Consider the following 22761-nt stretch of genomic DNA (forward strand, 5'->3'; position numbering starts at 1 on the left):
AGTTCACTGAAAGAAAAAAGTTTGTTCAAGTGTAACAAATATTTTCAGGAGGTTCCGAAAGCCATCGAGTTCCCCAAACTTGTTAATCCAATACTGCCGTTGCAGGAGTCAAACTTTATCCCTAACAATTTCAACTTTCGAAAACCCTTGAGTAAAACAGGCAATTCCAGTCTGGTTAAAAACTTAAGATTAAATGTGCAGTCGTCTATGTAAAACTAAAACTTGGTCATCGAAAATTCAAAGGTGAAATTTCCTGGGGACCTGAAGAGTTTGCAGAGTCAGTGTAGCGGTGACACTGAACCCCGGGCTGTGTGTACCGCCGCCCCGCCACCCTGTGGCCCAACTCTCCCCTCCTCCCCTTCTTCCTCCTCCTCCTCCTCCTCCTCCTTCGATATAGTCCTTTGGTCTCCCGTGCTGTCTACACACTCTCTCGTGAGATCCTCTCCGATTCATACGTCATCTCTTTCGAGTCGCGCCTCTCGTCTGTTCCCCACAGAGCAACATGCGTTTCCTCAATTCACTTCGACCCCCTGGCTTCTGCTGTCTTGTGCTCCGACTCTTGGTCTCTCGTTTCTGCCTCATGCCCACCGTCCCTCTGTTCATCGCTCTACTCCTCAGTATTACACTTTATGAAGGGAAAAATGAACCTACACCCGTCCAGCAGTTCCCAGCCTGACTGGGCGAGTGGCTTGGCCAGCGGCCGTGCACCATGATCGCTCGCAGCTACCACAGTGTGGCCTAACCCCCCTTGGTACAAATGGCCCCCCGACATCTAATTCTCCTCAGCTGTGTTATCCTTGGTTAATGCTCAGCATCAAGTTTTTTTTACGTTGATAATGCAACTTGATGGGGAGGCGCTGGTGTGCTCGATTGTAGTTTCTGTAAAATGTTCATCATGTCGATAATTACCACATTATCTTCATCACTATATACACGCCGAGAGAGAAAGTTTTCTATTAGTGAGGTCTCGTTCTATTTTCACTCATATCTATCATGAAATTATTCTTTTTATTATTTGTAGATTTACTGCATTTACCTGATATTCAACTGGATTGTTCCTGTGTTCCACTACTCCATGAGTACACATGTATTCCCTCATATCTACCCTGGCTCTTCAATGGTCTAGGTTCCTCTCGCGTCCTATACTGGAACACCTCTCAGATTCAAGAAATTGCTGCACGTCCCCTGAAAAACCCATCTCTCCCAGTAGCTCACATCCCTTAATTCTCGTCCAATGTCGCCCATCGTTGGACTCTGTCTAGTGTCACCTAGTTTGCCTCCCACAAGGCAAATCATTTCCATATAGCAAGAATGACAAGAACATAGAGGTCTGCCGCGAGTACTTTTCTACGCAAAATCTCTAATACATAATATATATGTGTTGCCGGACTCCGCTTTCTTGAGGGTACAATGCAAGTGAAAAGTCGCCTTTGACGAGGCTGTATCATCGTCAGTTGAAGAAACAAAAGTCGTCTCGTCAAAGAACTCACTTCAAAGGCGTCCCTGTTACAGAGTCTAGCACAGCCTTAGGAGTGCAAGTACCTCTGCAACGTGGGTTCTGTGAATATTGCCCCAGCACCTCTCTCACTAAAGGGTCCTGGGTTATACATATAGTGATTATGAATACAAAAAGCCATGCACATCATGACGCGATCCTTTATCTTATACGACAAGTCTGAAGGAATTAATCAGTACGATAGTCGCCTGGCCTGGCAGCCTTAACGTAGTTCCTTCAGCATTCAGGCATGAGCAAGGCCGTCATATCCAAGACAAACACACGGGGATTACACTTCTTGCTCCAGCGGCCTTCCCGCTCTCCGTCAAATTCCCATTTTAGCAGAAGGGTCCGCTTCCCACGTCTCCCCCTGTGTACTTTGTAATTTTTACACGAGGGTCATTCCAAGGCTGCCATTCATTAATGTTTTTAAGCGGCTTAGCACACCGTCCTTTTGTTCAGACCTGAATGTAAAACGTGTTTACTGTTCATTAAACACAGACACTCGCTTGTCCTCCGCCTTCACGCGACGCTCCCTCCTATTTGAGGAGTCTTGTTTGAGTTATCATTTAGGGTTTTCTGTAAGCTAGAACTGTGACGCGAGGCTCCACCTGCATCCACCCCCTCTCCCTCCGCCATATGTTGATTACGTCTACACTGTAAGGTTGAGGAGCCTCAGGTGGAACGCTGATGATGGTGTACGGTGCTCGGAGGAGACCCGTGTACCTTGTGTGGTTTGTTCGATAGATTTTAATCGTTCGTGAGTACTTAACGCCATTCGGGATCTGACACAACCAAACGGCAAACAAAAGTGGTGAAATGATCGAACGCAAGTCTGCTTACAACGTGATACATCAAACGTGCTGCCGTAGCGTGCTAGCTTGTGTAGGATTATACAAACGTGACTACACACATTAATATACACAAGGAGCTTATCATCATTACCGAGGTTTACTGTTCTGCCAAAATGAAACGTGGAAGTGATAACCATAGACTTGGAAGTGATAACCATAGACTTTCTGAGCTGCTACTACCATAGTTATGAATCTCGTAGTGTGGGATATATATATATATATATATATATATATATATATATATATATATATATATATATATATATATATATATATATATATATATATCAGGATAGATGAAGGACAGATAATTATCAATACAGACATAGATATGGATATTCCATACGAAAAAGAATATCACTGTTATCTCGTATTGTAAATGATGATTTTCTATCAATCATTCACATCATCAATCAGCTTTCTTGTCGTCCCTCGCATTATATGCCTTAAGTATCTCGCCATCTTTGTGGCTGAGTCACATTTCCACGGTGTTGCACCTAAACACCTTTATCTCTTTTCTCTTGAGTCCTTTTTTTCCCTCTCTCTTTTCATCATCCTCGCGCCACTCTCCCTCCCTTCCGCCTTCCTTCTCCCCTCCTTTCAGAGCCCACCGCCCTACCTCCCCTCCTCCCTCACTGCCCTAAGCTCTCCCTTGATTATGTTTGAGTGTTCCGAGCCACGAACCTGCGGGCTATTTACCGGACACAATTTTGGACACGTTTTTGTTTCAGTGGAGGAAGGGTGAATACCTGAGTACACCTTTTTCCTGGGCAGACCATCATTTTTCTCTCCTAGTTTCGTAAACTACTAGAAGCCTCTCGCTGAGGATTTAGGAAATCTGAAAATTATGCTATTTTTCTCGGCTGAAAGAAATAGCCTAGAGATGAATCTCCTGCGTTGGCTGTGGCCGGGAGACACATGAGTGCAGTACATCAGGGGAACTCCGGCGCCTAGAGGCATAGCCACCACGTTCATCATCATAATAACCGAGACATAACTTACGGTGACAGATAACGTGGGTCCTTCATGTGCTCGTGCCAACGTGCGTTTGTCAGTGGGTCGGTAAGACAGGCCACTGAGCCTTCAGCGCGAGTGTTCCTCATGTGGTAGATACGACAAGTGAGAAGGTTATTCACAAACCCAGTTCCTTGTACCCTGGCATGGTGACGCCATCATCCTAGTTTCTATAGAGCCCTGAATATTCTCACGTCTGAGGTTGAATATTCAACTGCTACACATCACACACACTCCTTAGGTATATCCTCAACATACAGCGTTCGGTGTCGCTCAAAACAGATGTCAAATCAACCTGTCCAATGTTTCATACGGAACGGTTTCGAAGAATCCATGCCAGCTATATCTCATCTAATGATGGTGAATTTGAACATAAAGCATTTGATGCGTCTTTTTCTTCAATCGCCGGAGAGTTCAGAAGAAGCACATCGCGTAACAGTCTCCAAAGCATGACCCAGTTTGTCTTTTCGTTATCTGTGAGACACTCGACACACTCCAGCGCCAAGCTTCTCGAATAAAAGGTACGAGCCCAGCCCTCCTTATGTAGTTAATTATCGGCTCGTTCCTTTTGCCCGGTGTTCGGAGCTCCTCCTTGAGCGAGGGTGATGGCAGCTTAGACGGTTTAATTTAGCCGCGTAAGCTGGTGGTGAGACGGAGGGGTGAGCAAGGCGACCCAATTAAGGTCTCAAGTGGGTAGCACCTCGGCTCCCTGAGTGTTGATCCCGCGCCGCCTGCACACGTCTTAGGTGCCGACTTGCTGCAAGAGGAGTCTCAGGAACCTGCCCTCTGAAAGAGGAAGAGTCTCAGGTGCCGACCAGCTGCAAGAGGAGGTGGATTCTCAGGTGCCTGTCCCCTGCAAGAGGAGGAGTCTCAGGTGCCAATCAACTGCAAGAGGAGTCGTTGTAGATGTCTGCCTTCTGCAAGAGGAGGAGGATTACCTGGTTGGCGAAAAAAAGGGAAGAGTCTCTTGTTTGCTGCACGAAGAACAGCAGTTTAACAAGCCGTTTTTGCGCAGGAATACGAATGATAACCAGGTGCTTACTTGCAACGAGAGGAGTCCTGGATTCCAGCCGGGCGCAGAGGACTAGGTCCTCGGTGCTGGTGCGCTACAGGGGATGTCGTAGTTGACGGCCTCATGTGGGAGACGTAGTCTCCTGAGTTTGCTCGTCTAAACTACTAACCTTATGGAAAGTAACGGCTTATGGCTTGAGTGTTACGTGTCTGCCTCTTACAGAAAGAGATGTCGTTAATCATCGGTTTGCTGCGGGATTATTAGGTGATAAACAATTGTATATACGGAGTCTTATGGTCTAGATGGCGACTACATTGTACATGAAGCTTCAGTCGTAACAGGGAGTCTTGACATCAGAATGCCTTGGTGTACAGTCTTATCTTAGCATGTCTTGAAGAAGAAATCTGTACATTTCAGACCTCTGAAGAGGTCTTGGAAACCGGTCTGCTACAGCATGAGACTTAGGCCCGAGCGTGATCACTTAAAACAAAGAGCCATAGACGCAAAACATTCCCAGGAGGAGAACAGTTGAGAGTTCAGTTGGCGAGAGAGCTTATGATACCACGAAGTCTCAGGAGAAAAATTATATATATATATATATATATATATATATATATATATATATATATATATATATATATATATATATATATATGTGTGTGTATGGGGGTGGGTTGGGCCATTTCTTTCGTCTGTTTCCTTGCGCTACCTCGCAAACGCGGGAGACAGCGACAAAGCAAAAAAAAAATATATATATATATATCATAAGGTCGGTGTACGCAATACGGATACACACGCAAAATTCTCGACAAAATATAAACGTGCCATAGCAGGTCTTCAACATTTACGTTCGGCTGGTTTTTTTTTTTTTTTTTTTTTTACAAAAAAGGAAAAATATAAATTGCTGGAAACCCATCAGTAAGATAGCACACCACTATATATCAAGGACACCGAATCGTGACCCTTCAATCTGTAAAGCTGGTTCAGCACTAAACTCAACAGGTTATGCAAATGAAATGATCCTTTTGCTTTGCTTTATCACACACACACACACACACACACACACACACACACTATATATATATATATATATATATATATATATATATATATATATATATATATATATATATATACATATATACATATATACATATATATATATATAGGGGATAGGGGAGAAAGAATACTTCCCACGTATTCCCTGCGTGTCGTAGAAGGCGACTAAAAGGGGAGGGAGCGGGTGGCTGGAAATCCTCCCCTCTCGTTTTTTTTTTTTTTTTTTTTTTAATTTTCCAAAAGAAGGAACAGAGAAGGGGGCCAGGTGGGGATTTTCCCTCTGAGGCCCAGTCCTCTGTTCTTAACGCTACCTCGCAAATGCGGGAAATGGCGAATCGTATGAATATATATATATATATATATATATATATATATATATATATATATATATATATATATATATATATATTAAAAATATTGGCCATTTTCCCGCGGTACAGGGAGCGTCAAGAGCAGATGACTAAGCCTTAAAAGGAAAAAATCCTCACTTAGCCCCCTTCTCTGTTCCCTCTTAAAGTAAAACAGAAGGGGAGGAAGTCCAGGCCACTGCTCCCACCCGTTTTATTCGCCTTCTTCAACACGCAGGGAATAATTGGTCAGTATTCTCTCTCCCGTATCCCCATACGGTATACCGGGGTCGACGTGCTGTCAATGGATTGGACCAGGACATGTGAAGCGTCTGGGGTAAACCATAGAAAGGTCTGTGGGGCCTGGATGTGGATAGGGAGCTGTGGTTTCGGTGCATTACACATGACAGCTAGAGACTGAGTGTGAACGCATGTGACCTTTTTTGTCTGCTTTCCTGGCATTCCCTCGCTGAAGCAGGGAGTAGCGACGCTATTTTCTGTGTGGCGGGGTATCGAAAGAATTGGATGAAGGCAAGCGAGTATAAATATGTACATGTCTATATATGTATATGTCTGTGTATGTATATGTACGTGCATGGGCCATTCTTCGTCTGTTTCCGGGTGTTACCTCGCTGACGCGGGAAACAGCGATTAAGTACAATAATGAAATATACATTTATATATATATATATATATATATATATATATATATATATATATATATATATATATATATATATATAAGATAGACAGATTAGATAGATAATCCAGGAACTCATTCTGGAAAGAGAGTCCTCGTGATGCCCTGGATCTCTTTCCAGAGGCACCTGGAGCTCACGGCAACTTTACTTCCACAAACATGGAAATGTGAATTCCTTCGGAGTGAGAAGTTCTTTGATGAGATACTTCCAGTGAGGCAGCCTCGCAAAAGATGACTTTTCACTTGCGGTGTAACGCTTTGCTGGCGGAGTCCGATAAACACACACACACACACACACACACACACACACACACACACACACACACACACACATATATATATATATATATATATACATTAGCCAAGAGCCACTGTCTGAAAAGGCAAATAATCACATAAGCAGACGGCCGATTTTTTTCTCTTTTTTTTCAAAAGTATCAAATTATGACTTTTCTTTCTATTTTGATATCACACAAGGCCGGAAGCAATGTCTCGCCATATTAACTGAATCATGCAGCGTAGCAACACAGTTTACCATCATTTTCAGTCTAACTTGAGATTAAGTGCGGGAGGGTAATTTCGACAGACGTAGTTATCGTTCCTCACACTTCCGCGCCTTAGCTTCCAGTCCGCATGATAGACGTAGCGACAAGAACTATTCTGCCATCCTCGTCGTCCATGGCAGTGGTCGTGTGCGTGTCCACATCGTGGTCCAGTTTCACATCCCAGTTCGGTTCCCATGGTGCTATCTCTCATGTCACTTCGTCATGCAAGTTGTACATTGGTGAGCGTCTCAACAAACCGCCAAAAGTCGGTCGTCCTGACCTACATACATTTCCCGCCTGAGAGGCAAACTTCTTTTATCTTAGCATCAGTCCATCTCAGGTAGGCAAACGGCCCATGACAGTTTACCTCTGTAGACGGATGAGTCATTGGAGCTGGACGTACACGCACGAAGCTACAGGAGCAAGACTATGGGGGGAAAAGGAATCATGTTGGTGTTTGACCAATCAGATTTCAGCATTAGGTTGTCTAACTTGGTTGAATTTATAGGTCATGTGCCCTCTGGCATTCGTAGGAAGCTGAGAGTGAACATGCGTTGGTAGGTACATGGCACGAATGGAAGGCTGGAATAGAAGTGACGCAAAGGGCGAACTTAAAACGCATCTCTGTTTCCATGGCAATCACAACTCTACCTAACTTTGTTTTTGTTTGCGCGTTCGTATCTGTGTTTCTGTCTGTCAGTCTGCCTGTGTGTCCATAGGCGTGTGTGTATATGTTAGTTAGTTCTCTCCCCTATGATAAAGAAGTGTTCAACATGGTATCTCTTCCCCTCTACAGCTGACCCAGTGGGGTTTGTCCTCGTCTCTGGAAACGTATAACTTATATGACAGAGGAGAGGATTTTTAACGTTATCAATTTCCATGTTATTTAGTCTATTTTCATTCCTTATGTATTCCATTCTGACCGTCGAATACTAGAGTCAGCCCTGAAGCACTGGACTGGGTACAAAGTGATGAAAAACAAGTTATATTTAAGTGACAGTCTATGTGTCATTACAAACTTGTGAATTTTTTTACACCTCGGATCAGAATCTTCACACGACCGTTCACCATCAACAAAGATCCAGACATCATCAAAACCAAAAATCTCGGCATCATAATCTACGGTTGTCTTGCATAAGAGATCAATGCCTCGTCTTGGCTGGCCAGCCAGCCTCGTCATCGCAAGCGTCAGTAGTTAAACTGAAGCTCTCGACAAGCTGCCACTAGTAATAAGCCGCCAACTTAGCGAGCGATGGTACACACTAAAGACGAGACGATCTTAAATGGCCCCGCAACCTCGTCTTAAGATATCAGGTGCGGTACTCGAACATATGAATACTAATTACCCCCAGCCTTTGAATTCTCAGTATAAGTCCTCAAGCCGTAGCGGATTAAGTCTGAGGTATCTAAGTCCGCCATTTACAGCGTGTTCCCAGTGTTGTAATTTTACGTCTACCAACCTCCTCGAGAGGATGTGTGACGCCTAATGGCTCTGGTGATTCTTTCATCCTTGCTATTCAGGGGCGTCCCAATTAAGAGAATCTTTCTGTAACTGCCATCATCTCTCCCCCTCAAAGCTACCACCATATTTCCCCTCACAGTTGCCACCATCTCCTGACCTCACAGTTGTCACAATCTCTTCCCTCACAGTTGCCACCATCTCTTCCCTCACAGTTGCCACCATCTCTTCTCTCACAGTTGTCACCATCTCTTCCCTCACAGTTGCCACCATCTCTTCCCTCACAGTTGCCACCATCTCTTCCCTCACAGTTGCCACCATCTCTTCCCTCACAGTTGCCTGCGGCGTCCAGCGATTCCCCCAACAGTGCTGCCGCTGCCGCCGCCGCCGCTGCGGCTGAGGAGGATCCTCGTCTGCGGCTTTTCCTACTGCGGGAGGTAGAGGCCCGCAGGAGGGTGGAGCAAGAGATGGCACGGCTGAAGTATACCTACACCTCCCACCTGCATCATAGCCTGCACCACAGCCTGCACCACAGCCTGCACACCGCCCTGCAGCCCGGACACCATCTGACTAAAGGTGAGTCCCTCTCACACTCTCAGTTGGTATGTGAGGTGAGCCTTGAGTGGCCACGGCGGGCGGTCGCCTGGCTCCCTCACCCTCAGCTATATCTCTCGAGCACGCTGAGCGACCCTGGGATGTGGTAGCATGACCTATGACCTGATCTGGAGAGTTGGGGCAAAGACCAGGCTATCGTACCCATGGCTTGTATCGTCGCGTTCAAGGGTCGCATGCGTCGTGCTCATGGGTCGAACCATCGCGTCGTGCTGAAGAAGTCGAGGTCTAAAGCGAACCCTGGAGGTATCCCTCGAACCAAGCATGACGTACACTTAAGGAAATGTAATGCAAACGTTCCTCGAAATCCATGTGTCTGAAAGTTCCATGTCAACAGCTCTCTGCTGAAGTGCGAAACTCCTCATCGCCAGCCGAAGGGATGTACCTGCCTGTGTAATCACCTATTTACAATTACTATTTCGTATTGTACGGGGGAGGGAATTATACACTCGCGGGGGGCTCTCTCTCTCTCTCTCTCTCTCTCTCTCTCTCTCTCTCTCTCTCTCTCTCTCTCTCTCTCTCTCTCTCTCTCTCGTGTGTGTGTGTGTGTGTGTGTGTGTGTGTGTGTGTGTGTGTGTGTGTGTCACAACCACGACACCTCCCTTAACGACCACCCAAGGCCCAGCCGCCGTCACGCGATCCACTTCAAGATTTACAACCTTCCTTAAAGCAGCCAGGCTCGTTATTGCAGTAATTACCTGTGTGTGAGGAGGCTAACAACCCCCAGCAGTACCACAACGCCCCTTATCGCTCTCTAATAAAGCATTTATATATTCCGTGTCGGCGGCCAGACGGTGGGTGTCACCGGCTCGTGTGGTGTCTCTGCTGGGACATGGTGGGTGCACGGATCCACCCATCACTGGTCCTACACACAGCCTCACACCCACTTACCCACACCCAACACCCGACCTGCTCCCAGACACGTACACACCCCACAGGATACCCCCATACCCCACACATGGCCTGATCTCAGACTCACATCCCACACACGACACCTGGCTTACTTACAGACTCATCCCCCTCCCCCCTACAGCATACCTGACCTACTCACAGACTCATACTCGACACATCATACCTGATTTACTCAAAGATTCACACATCGTACCTGACCTGCTTACATATTCAAACCCCATACATCACACCTGACCAGCTCAAAGACTTAAACAACAAACTACACTTGGACAGCTCAAAAGCTTACACCCCACACATCACACCTGACTTGCTCGCAGACTCGAACCCTATACCTGACCCGCTCACCAGCTCACAAGGTGAGCGGTTCTGGGTGAAGATGGGTTTGCGACAGGGGCGAGTGACGTCACCATAGCTGTTTAATTCATCAATAGATGAATCAAGTGGTTACATCTTTGATCGTCTCCTCCCTCAGCTCACTGTTCCCTCTCAACTTCTCATATGAATCGAACACATTCCCTTGATTTTTCACTCTTTAAGTACACAGGTTTCTTCCCAGTTTTCTTTTATTTTTACCTCTTCCCTATTCCTCACAACCCTTTCTGCTTGAGCTAACAGTGTGTTTCACTGTCTTTCAACCTTCCTAAAGCTAACTCTCTATCTACGTCATCGGCAGACACAACTAGGATTCCTCCGTCGTCGCCCTTTTACTTTCCCTGGTACACGGTGTCATTCCCTCCTCCACAACCCTAGTCTTCAAGACCACATTTCTCCTCTGTCTTTGCGATCACTGCCTCTAAAGTATTCCTTCATCAAGTCTACTTCCTCTATATTTACCACTCAAAATAATCACTTGTCTGTCCTCTCATCACTTCACTGAAATTTCTAAGCTTAGATGTACTTTATATCACGATTGACATAGAACACACGAGGAACTTCAGACGTGAGATGCAAATGAGGGAACGTATATCTTTCCCAAGCAGTATTTTAGTTTCCCTATTCTTAAAATCATTTCTGAACACCAACGAAATAACAAATCCTCTCCATGACTCGGTCATCAGTGGGAACAAAACGTTTGGTGTATGACTTGCAAACTACATTCGTTCATAATCTTCAAACGTTTTCTTCATGGGCGTAGAGCAGAAAGACAAAGATATCTTTTTCTACTCTCAGTATTACCAATACGCTTGACTAGCTGAGAGGCATTAGATAACACTACTGCTCCATCTACTTCATCTACTACATCCGTAAAAAGTGCACAGCTCTTGTAAAGTTCGCTGGAAGGGAAGGTAATGACATAGCACTGGCCTTATGACATTACCACTCTTAATGGACACGAGGCAGGCTTAGATAAAAAAAAAAAAAATAAATAATGAAAAATATAAAAGTACTTCATTCTATTTTTTTCGCTTGATTAGATATGCAGTGGTAATCAAGTCTTATTGACATAATTCCCATTCCCGGGTCAGCAGCAACACGCCATCTGTTGTTTAAGAGAGAAACAAGCCACACAGCACCTAATGAAGATAACGCAGACAAAAAAAGAAGTAGCCAAAAATAAGGTGAGAAAATGCTTGAAGGATATTCTCTTGCTCCGTGTGTGTGTGTGTGTGTGTGTGTGTGTGTGTGTGTGTGTGTGTGTGTGTGAATCTTATAGTATTCTTGGGGTTGAAGGGCACGAGGGTTGAATCAGACGGTGTTTGCAGATGACACAGTGTCAATATCCAGAGAAAAACTCCGAAAACTGGTGACAGTATTTAGCGGAATATGTGAAGGGAGAGAGTTCAGAGCAAATGTGAGCAAAAGTAAAGTAATATGATGTAGCACAGGAGACAAACAGGATGGTCTTATTGTAAGTTTAAATGGGGAAGATCTGAGGCGCATATCTTCAGATACCGAAGAGTGGACGTGGCAGCGGCTGCAACAGTGGGGGCTGAGGTGCGTCATATGATGGAACAGGGGGTTAAGGTGTGAAAGGACACCTCAGTGTCTTTAAGGGAAGAGATGGGCATGTCTGAGGATACAGTGCTGTATGGATGTTTTCTGGGCCTTAAACGCAAAGATAAAGAGGATGAAAGTGTTGAAAATGAAATGCCTGAGGATGACACGAAATGTCAGGCGGGATGATCATGTAGGGAATAACAGTGTAAGAAAGAGGCTTGGTAGCGAGTGTAGTCCAACTGAAAAGGCCGACCAAGGTGTGCTAAAATGGTTCGGAACGTATGGAAAAGATGAGCGAAGAAAGACTGATTAAGAGATCTGTGTGTCATAAGTGGAGGGAGATAGAGGGAGGAGAAGATCAAGATGGAGATAGAGAGATGGACTGAAGGAAGCCTATGGGTACAGTGGCCCATACATTCAGGCAAATGAAGAGCGTGTAGTGGACAGAACGAATGGGATCATTATGGTCTCTGGAGGTCATCGCGCTGTCACTGGGATGAATAAAGGCTTCTAATATCACCAAGTTCAATAAGGAGTCAGTGTAGAACTTGGTTGTGATTGGAGCGCTTGTGTCTAAGTCCATTAAACATTGGAGCTACAGAAGGTATGTGTGTGAATGTGGCGACTGCTGTCCTGTTCCTGGAGCTGCCTCAGTAAGGCGATTGTTAAACTACTTCGAGAGTACTAGGTACAGACGCAAATAGATCCAGCTAAATGAGGCGTCAACTCAACTGACCCATTTTATCTTTGCCGGACATCGTCGGCCGCAACACTGGAATAGCTACAGGAGTACATTGTTGAAAGTAATTACACCTGTGGACAGGTTGATCAACGTATGAATTACTTAACACGCAAAGAAATTAAGTGCCTAATTACTTAAACTCCCCGGCGAAGTAAGTGTTCTTGTTTTCATAAACAAATTCTTGAGATAGAGTCAAGTAGAAACGTACAATAATGACTCTGTTATTCCTAGTTTATGAAGAGCCTGACCTCATTGCCACAAGGGACCGAAAATGCATTAATAATTCTGTAACTTTGTAGAAATAATTATGTAACTTTGTAGAAATAATCATGTAACTTTCTGGAAATGTAATAAAGATCTTTCGCAATGTGCGACACATACTTCCTCATGTCTACAATTTTTCGAGCTATCTTTTTAAACGAAAAATAAGAATTTTGGACACAAGTGGTAGATGTGGTCCTCCACCCACCTCCACTTCTCTTACAGCCTCTAATAATATCAACCATCTCGGCAAAATATATCTAAAATGGTTTAGATTCCTGAGACACTGGCAGTCGCCTACATGTACTGGGGAGGACGAGAAAGTAAAAGACATCATTGAATTCCGTGACGATACGTAAATAAAACACTCCCACCATGCGAGCGAGCTGGTAGTACTTTGCCGGGTTCGACCAGCCTGGCGGTGGACGGCTACCCGGCCAGCGCTATCCGGAGCCATCAGCCAGCCTGGTCGTGAAGAAAGGAGCAGCACGAGCTGCGGCGGCGGTGGTGGTGGTGGTGACGGTGGTAGCCTTAATTACCGCAGAACAATTACCACCACGTGGACAGTGCCGATGATAAGATCTGGCGTGGTAATTGGTGGTCGTAGGGCGGGCGTCGCGTGTCCCGCATCAGCAGTAAGCACCGCCCCCTCCACCACGGCACAACACCACCACATCACCACTCCTCGCAACCACAGCTCTTCGACGGCGTACCGACAATTGTCCCTTGTTTCCTCAGACTTGCAATGTGACGAAAAAAAAAAATTAATAATGGTTTTATTCTACTGATTCAGAGTCGCCGTGAGAAACAATCAGGCGTGTCGCACCCTACGTCTAATTGCAATGTACAATGTTGGCTGTGTCCTGTGAGTACAGGGTAGCGGGGCCATTGCCACACCACTCCTCCTGCAGGACGCGCTTGTTAGTGGCCTCTCGCATGCCGCACATTTTTGCCTGGCGGTTTTATCAGTGCTTTCTGATCTCTGTGATAAATAATGTTCTCTTGTGACCACGCTAGCGTTATGAGCACAATTGTCTGCAGTGTACAGAACACTGCTCACGAACATGTACACCAGGCAATGTACAATAAGTAATCACTTCTCGAAGCCACTAATATGTGTTCCCTCTGGCTCTCAGCTCTGTATACCCTCTGCTGTTCTAGCTTAATTACGGGAACTGATGTCAGTATCATAATCTGGTGAATATTTCAATGTTTTTTTACATGTTTTGTGGCAGTGACAGATGAGAACATTTCAACTGAGAAAGTATATAAATAAATATATATATATATATATATATATATATATATATATATATATATATAGAGATATATATATATATAGAGAGAGAGAGAGAGAGAGAGAGAGAGAGAGAGAGAGAGAGAGAGAGAGAGAGAGAGAGAGAGAGAGATGAAAGAATACACGAAGGTGCAGGGACTGAGAACGAGGGCATATGAGAGTTGGGGTGAGCGAGTGAGTACCAACAAACTTGAGAAAATGAAGGTGATATGGAAGAAGATTAGCAGTGTGAGAGAACCATGAGGACAAATGGGAACATCGGTTAAGGGGAGCTAATGCAAAAGGCAGAGCTGCTTTCTCCAGTACATCTCCCAATTACATGCACTCCTTCCCTGAAGATAACACCCATGTTATCTCTCCTCTCTCTTTCACTAGAAATTGAACTTCCTCATCCCACACACACACACACACACACACACACACACACACACACACACACACACACAGATACACGCACACACACTGCTGTCTATCAGAATAACAGAACAAATAAACGCCAAAGCCAATAAATCCAAACATGCTTATATATGAATATTCAAATTACACGATTCACAAAGACTTGCGCGGAGACACATGTAATAGTCAAACCTGTGAAAGTATACATACAACCATACTCAGAGGATACCCAGTTAGCTATCATTAGTGCAGATAACCAAAGACAAAGAAGCATTACCATGCACGTTGGGGTACACGTACCATGCATAAAATGAGTAAACACAGACACACATATCCCAGACTTCTTCACGTACATCACCAACTACTTAGTCATAAAAAAATATATGTAAATGACTCAATGATAATAACAAAAACAAAAACAATGATACATAATAATAATAATAATAATAATAATAATAATAATAATAATAATAATATATAATAATAATGATAACAATAATAATAAATAATAATAATAATAATAATAATAATAATAATAATAATAATAATAATAATAATAATAATACGGGAAATAACATTTGTTACCAGTAAAACAAATCACATCTTTCTAGCCACAATGCATCACTCCGTCTGTGAGTCAAGTCCATAATGCCTCGCGAGGCTCTCACACGCTTCCTCCTCTTATGTACAGTGCGGCAACGTAAGGAGAGCTTTACCCACAAGCTGGAGCTCTTCGTGGGCTCTCACTTTGCTCACAGACTTGGGACCTCAGGAGGGATTTGCGTCTCCGCTCACACCTCTGTCCAAGAACACAATATGTTTTCTGCGTTCATTCCTCTGGCACCGTCTCTTGCCACGTCTCTCACACTCTTATCAACTCCACTTGAGTTTACCCATCTCTCCAGCGATCTACCTTCCCCCTCCTACCTAAAGCCACACGATCATAAATCTTTCCACCGACCTCAATTCCATTGATTACATGTTGTGTGTGAGCGTCCCATCTGATTGGGGTTGTCATGAAGCAACAGTGTGTTGAAAAATTTTTCTTTCACTTCATATATTTTCATCTCTTCATTCTTGATGGAATTTCGTAGGACTTTAGTGCATGATACACGTTACGGGTTCTTCCTCACAGCTGATTACATTCTTGACGTCGCTACATTCAGGATGACCAAGCTTCAGCTCGATGAAGAAGATTAGGAACAGGTTACCCCACCATTCGGACTCGGGGTTCCCTTCAAACTAAATTTTTAACCCGTTATTCATCATAGTTTCTGACCTTCTCTAACCCTCGCATCAGCATTACACTGATCTTGAATTATGATTTTTTTCTCTATCAGTTTTACTGACTGTCGCTCTTAAACACTTTCAGACTCGCTGGACAACGTCCAGGTCTCCATTTGTAAGAGTGACATTCCCTTGGACATACCCATCCCTGGCAAGCACGACCCATGACTCGTACTTGTGCATATTCGTAGAATCCTCCTCCCTCGGCAGCATCAACACAGCGAATTTCCATTCCACGAAGGTTTTCTTTCGACTCAGTTAACAGAGCAACATCATCTGTTACGAGTACATCTGCCACATAATTCCAGTTCTGATCTGCGTTTATTATCCAACTTATAACAAGTGCACTCCACGATATGACTGAAATTCAAAACTGAAAATCATTGACCGTCAGTCTTCTGTCATGCCAATCAATGTATCAGAGGTACTGTGGACAGTGTTGCTATGATTTTTTCTTACATGTGATGAAAACCATGAAGCGCACTTTCAGCCTTGAGGTGGAAAAGAACCAGCTGCACCATATGAAGGCTTCGTCTTGGACTTACGGGATACCACAAAGTCTGTCACAGTGCGTTAATATTTCCATACAACGGAACGTACTCGAGGTTCCCTGGCAAAGTAGCTCACACTATCTCACTTGTTTATGCTAATCTGTACCACAGATATCACTGGGATTATAGTCCATCATGATATAACTTTTAACGTTTACCCTTTTGTGTCTATATTTTCAAGGCGTCTCACGACCCCTTCCGTTCCCTTTTCACGACTCTAAAGACAGAAGTCCAAAATTTGGGAAAAAAAAGCGTTTAAGTATTCACTTATATAAGGTTACCCATATATGTTGTCCGAAGACAGAGGTCTTCACTGACGGTGGCCACTTTTCCAGCCTCCTTTACCATTAATCAGTTTTTGACACATCTGTATTTTGCCGGCGTTAACAATATCATTACCGACACTAAAATATAAACTCCTGTACGGTCTTCCCAATGAGCTTTCTGCCTCGCTTCTTGTGGGTAATGCTGTCATTACACCTCTTGAAGAAGTATTCGCTATGTAAAGTCTGGTCACCCCCATCTCTTCTCTCCTCCATGGTGAGCAAATTTGTAGCCAGCGGCTTTTTGACTGGAACTCAATTCTCTCATTTCGTCTTGCACAAGATATCTAGCAGAATAATCTGATGCACGCCTCTGCTCTAACACCTCTATTTCGGTTCTTACCGTGAACCAATACAGGAGGCATGACTTCAATCGAAAAACGTAGTACAAGTCATCTCGAAAACAGTTGTAAAATGGAATATTTTTCTGAGGTATACTCGATACTTTTCGAAGCGTGTGTCAACAGCTCTTTATTCTCGCTGGGGCGCCGGTGTTTTCGCTGACCCCAGATCGCCTCACGAGGGAGACGATTGGCTTCGCTGTGCATAAGTGCCATACAAGTCTAAAATTTTAAGGCAAATTTCAGTTTCTTCGTGCAGGTGCCGACGTCACCCACACTGTCTAACTATGCCACACTCCCTCCGTTGTACTTCCCAACAAAGCCTCTCATCAAAACCTTTCACTCATAGCGTCATTCACACCGTTATTCACCACTTCACTCACTACGTCATTCACCAAGCAACTCACCATATTGCTTACCACGTTACTCACCATATTACTTACCACGTTACTCATCATATTACGTACCACGTCACTCACCATTCTACTTACCATATTACTCACCACTTCACTCTCCTCATCATTAGCCACGTCTCTCCCCACGTTAGTCACCATTTCCTTCACCTACGCATTCACCACATTACTCAACTTGTTACCACGTTACTCAACAGCGGTCACAGTTGGCACTCCCACCCTGCCTCATCCTCTCTTCCATTTCCTCTTTCCTCTTACTACTCCTGATATCCTTCCTCACTACTCCTCCTTCTCTCACTCTTTGCTCTCCTTCACTCCATCTTGCTCCTTCCTCCCATACCCCACCAACACTCGACTGCCCGACCCTTTTTCCCTCTTCTAGTCCTGGTACACCACTCCACCTCCCCAGGTCCCCTTTCCCCCCATCACATCCTGATAATGCCACCCGTGGAAGTTGGTTTTGCCTTCGTTCCTTGCCCATGGAGTAAGATCCTCTGCCATATTATCCTGCCTTTACCATACATGTTATGAAGCAGGTGATGTTTCCTCTTGTGATCATGTCTTGATCTTGTGCCACGCGTAGTGATGACCATTCGTGATGTCGACACACCCAAGGCTTGGTAATGAACGTTTATCGTGTCAACACACCAAAAGGTGTGACGATAAACGTTTGTCTTGTCGATACACCTGGAGCTTGGTGATGAACGAGTGCCGTGTCGATACACCTGGAGCTTGGTGATGAACGGCTGCCGTGTCGATACACCTGGGGCTTAGTGATGAACGTTTGTGGTGGCGATACGCCCAAAGCTTGATGATGAACGTTTGTGGTGGCGATACGCCCAAAGCTTGATGATGAACGTTTGTGGTGGCGATACGCCCAAAGCTTGATGATGAACGTTTGTGGTGGCGATACACCCAAAGCTTGATGATGAACGTTTGTGGTGGCGATACACCCAAATCTTGATGATGAACGTTTGTGGTGGCGATACGCCCAAAGCTTGATGATGAACGTTTGTGGTGGCGATACGCCCAAAGCTTGATGATGAACGTTTGTGGTATCGACATACATAAGATCTGTGATAAACGTTTATGGTATCGACACATCCAAAGCTTCGTAGTGAACGTTTGAGGCAACAGCACATCCAAAGCTTGGTGACGAATGCTTGGGGTGTCGACACACCTGCAGGCTATGTGATGGATGTATGTAGTGTCGACACATCCAAAGCCTGGTGTTGAAGATTTGTAGTATGGAAACACCTAAGGACTGGTGATTAACGCATGGAGTGTCGACAACCCTAGGCTATCATGGGAGAAATGCTGTCGATCTCATGTCCATTGATTTTGTATTATTTACCTGGAATCAATCTGGACAGTCCCCCTAAAGCTCTGCGACTGTCATGTCACGTAATCTGCATATCAAATAGGCAATTAACGTGCGTCCTGGATCTACAGTTTAAATCTTCAACTCGTTTTATGCACAATGGGTATATTTCTGACATCAGGGTTCGTGTTCTATTTCAGTGAATTTCAAACGTCGTGAAACTGGGCGATGTGATATTAAGGAGGAGGAGGAGGAGGAGGAGGAAGAGGAGGAGGAGGAGGAGGAGGAGAGGGAGGAGGAGGAGGAGGAGGAGGAGGAGGAGGAGGAGGAGGAGGAGGAGGAGGAGGAGGAGGAGGAGGAGAAGGAGGAGGAGGAGGAGGAGGAGGAGGACGTAAAGATGTATGAGGAAGTCCACTATTCCGGTGAAGGAACTGTGACCCGACCATGTCCAACTGTGACCCAACACTTGACCAACTGTGACCCGACCCTGACCATCTGTGGTGACCCAATCCTGACCATCTGTGACCCAGCGGACATGTCTGTGACCGTAAAAACCGGAAACATTAGCAGTTCCGGTCTCAAAATATGCGACCACAGTCTGTCGCTGAAAATCGGTTCCCCCTTCTCGCCCAGTTCAGTTTAATGTAGTGTCCCCAGGGGATACGCTAATTTGTGTGTCAAATTTATATCTTGATTTGATTATTGATAGCGTGGTGATGTAAATCGGGGGCTATGCCCTCAGTCACGCTACCAGGGCAGAAGGTAAATTTCGCTCTGAGAGACATTATCAGGTGTTGGCCTTTTTTCCGTATATGAGAGATTGCCGTAGTGTGAGCAGTCCCCCATCATCATTGAAGTCCCCATCACTACCCTTACCATCACTGCTACCGTTAGGAGAACCGATTGTATGATGATCACCAGTGTTATCATCACTTATATCATCCATCACCACAGGTAGCACCATCTTCAATACCACCACACCTTCCTTGTCACCACATACACCACAATCAGCCCCGGTCACCATATCCATCCTCACCATATCCACCCTGTGAAACACCGCCACCATATCCACCCTGTGAAACACCGCCACCATATCCACCCTGTGAAACACCGTCACCATATCCATCCTGTGAAACCCCGTCACCATATCCACCCTGTGAAACACCGTCACCATATCCACCCTGTGAAACACCGTCACCATATCCACCCCTTCCAGCACCGCCACCATACTTCCTCTAACGTTTCAACCACAGCAAACTCTCCTTCCTTCCTTTTTTTCTTCTCACCACCTCTGTAGGTGCTTCTCTCACTACCGTCCTCACCACGTCGACAGTTTCACCTCCCAGCAGTTATCACCGCCATATCCACCATCGTTACGACGCTAGTCCCGTTTCCACTCCTGCCAGTGGAACATATAACCAGCACCACCACCCTCACCACAATCCCCTGTACCACTACGATCATGACTGTAACTACTATTACTACTACTGCAACTACTACTACTACCACTACTGTTACGACCATCATTACTTCCATCAGCACCCGCCAGGAACTCCTTCTACGAGTCACAGTACCATTACTACAAGCACCACACAACGCTAAAGCCACCCAGGCCTCCGGGGGCGTCCCGGCTGAGGCCTCATCTTTAGCCATAAGCCGGTGCAGCAGTTAACATTATCTCAGGCCAGCCCACTTTATGGGACCGACTCTCCCTAATATAGCCATAAAATTCTCCTTGACAGCCAATCTGCTTCACAAATAAAGTATACAAGGCGTTTCACATTTACATGAATTGCTCCCTGGAAATTGGATGTCAACGAGATATATCACAGTTTATGAGGATTTGTGTCTTGGAATAATTTAAACACGCTCTCTCCCACTCCCTTCTCCTATCTCGGGAAGAGCTAAGGAAACCTCTCTACTAGCATCAGGCAAAGTTTAGAGCCGGCAACACAAACACTCAAGTAATAGTCTACGTTTATTGATAAGAGTTTATTGCTCTCTAAGAGCGCGACCAAAGTAAGAGGCTCGAGCGACTCCTGTGCGCCAGGGAAAAGCAGAGTTTAATGATGTTGTGAACCTGGCCATGAGGAATACGTTAGAGCATCGTGAAACAGGGATACGGTACGACATAACGGTACATGTACCTAGGGTACGGTATGGAAGGTACATCACTACATTACAACAGTGATGTACGACATCACGGCGAAGTACAGGGTACAGTATTATGATATGAGACTAGAGTACAGCAGAATGTTAATAGCGGAGCAAGGTACACAGATACAACACTGGAGTACAGCATTATGGTGAAACAAGGGTACAGCAATAGAGTGTACTATCACTGCACCGTACTGACATACAGCCGTAAGCTAAAGAGCAAGGATACAGCATTCCGGTACAGTCCTTTGTTCACAATGATAAGGTAGAGCACTGGATTGCAGCAGTAAGGCACAGCACTTAAGTGTGGCAGCATGGCACTGTAAAGACTTGGGATACAGCATCGCCGTTCACCGACCGTATACAGTATCACAGCACGGCTTTGATGTAAAACATTAAGGGTACAGGATTTCAGTACAGCACTGAAGGACTGTATTCCACCACACAGCCAGGGTACAGCACGCGGCTGCCGCTCCAGTGACTGTCAACAAAGTGCCATCCATTAGCGACGGTCGAGAGAAAGGGTTAAACAAGTACATAACTATTATGTTACATTAATAAACACGTTGTTATATGCCGGCGCGGCCGACCAAAAGCTGGAAAATTAATAAATGATTCACAGTGGGAAATTTGCAAATATATATTGTGGATTTTTTTGCAGTAATATCACGTCGCGAGAGGGATTCTGTCACTCGTGGAGAGCAGTGTGTGGACATGTGCGTGTGTGTGTGTGTGTGTGTATATATATATATATATATATATATATATATATATATATATATATATATATATATATATATGTGTGTGTGTGTGTGTGTGTGTGTGTGTGTGTGATTACTACTTGTGTGTTACGGGAATAGAGTTTTTACATTCGAGTTGCTTCGTGCTTTAACCTTGTATATGTGTATCATGACTCCCATGTGAGTACACATGCACACACACACACACACACACACACACACACACACACATTAATCAGCGACGGTCACATACAGGGTAGCTGGGTGGCCTCGATGACACAGAGATAGCGACGCTCTTAATTAAGAGTGGCCATGGCATTTCATGCTGGTTACGGGGTCGTTTGGCCCCGACCAGTGCAAATTACAGCTTGAAACACACCTGTCTTAAGCCGTCTTGGGCCACGACCCTCCACAAACACCGCCCCCAGCACACCTGTCTTAGAGCGTCGTTGAGCCCTGAGCGCTACTGCGTCAAGACGTATCTACAACAGCCTTGGTCACAGGTCACTCCCGAGCACTGTTTTACGGTACGCAAGCACGCACGTGCACACGACGCGCTTCACACCGTCGGACCTGCACAAGACGACCTCTCCCTTCGGCTTACGAAGTCTAACCCCGCGTAATATCTATCTGCTTCCCCTACACCTCCCGGCCACCTTAGGGTGTAGGTAGCGTCTTCACCTGGTGTCGTTCTTTCTGTCATTATATTACCTCTGGGCCAGAACTGGTGGGACCGTAAAATTTGGTTAGATATACTCAAAGGCGTTCTCGTTCCGGTAGAGCTTTACGACACGGTCCTCCTGCGTCAGAGGCGAGGCATTACTGTACTGTAGTTTGTTGCGATAAGGTTCTGCGGCAACAAACACATTGCTCACCACAAGTTGGATGGGGCTGAGCAATTTGTATTCGCTCGTAAACCTCTCCATATCAGAGATCTAATTCTGGTCTTGTTTCTCGCCACCCATACGCCAGTGTATGATATCGT

General features: G+C 45.1%; 1 protein-coding gene across 2 annotated transcripts in view; it reads left to right on the forward strand.

Moving 5' to 3' along the window:
* Positions 1-22761, forward strand: part of fuss (SKI family transcriptional corepressor fussel) — a 127121-nt gene that overhangs the window by 92983 nt on the left and 11377 nt on the right. For both annotated transcript variants that reach the window (XM_071683782.1, XM_071683783.1), the window contains exon 8: positions 8821-9061. In XM_071683782.1, coding sequence (XP_071539883.1) covers positions 8821-9061 — 241 coding nt within the window. The remainder of the gene's footprint in view (positions 1-8820; positions 9062-22761) is intronic.

This window comes from Panulirus ornatus, chromosome 37 (genome assembly GCF_036320965.1).
Source record: "Panulirus ornatus isolate Po-2019 chromosome 37, ASM3632096v1, whole genome shotgun sequence".
In the NCBI taxonomy this organism is placed as follows: domain Eukaryota; kingdom Metazoa; phylum Arthropoda; class Malacostraca; order Decapoda; family Palinuridae; genus Panulirus; species Panulirus ornatus.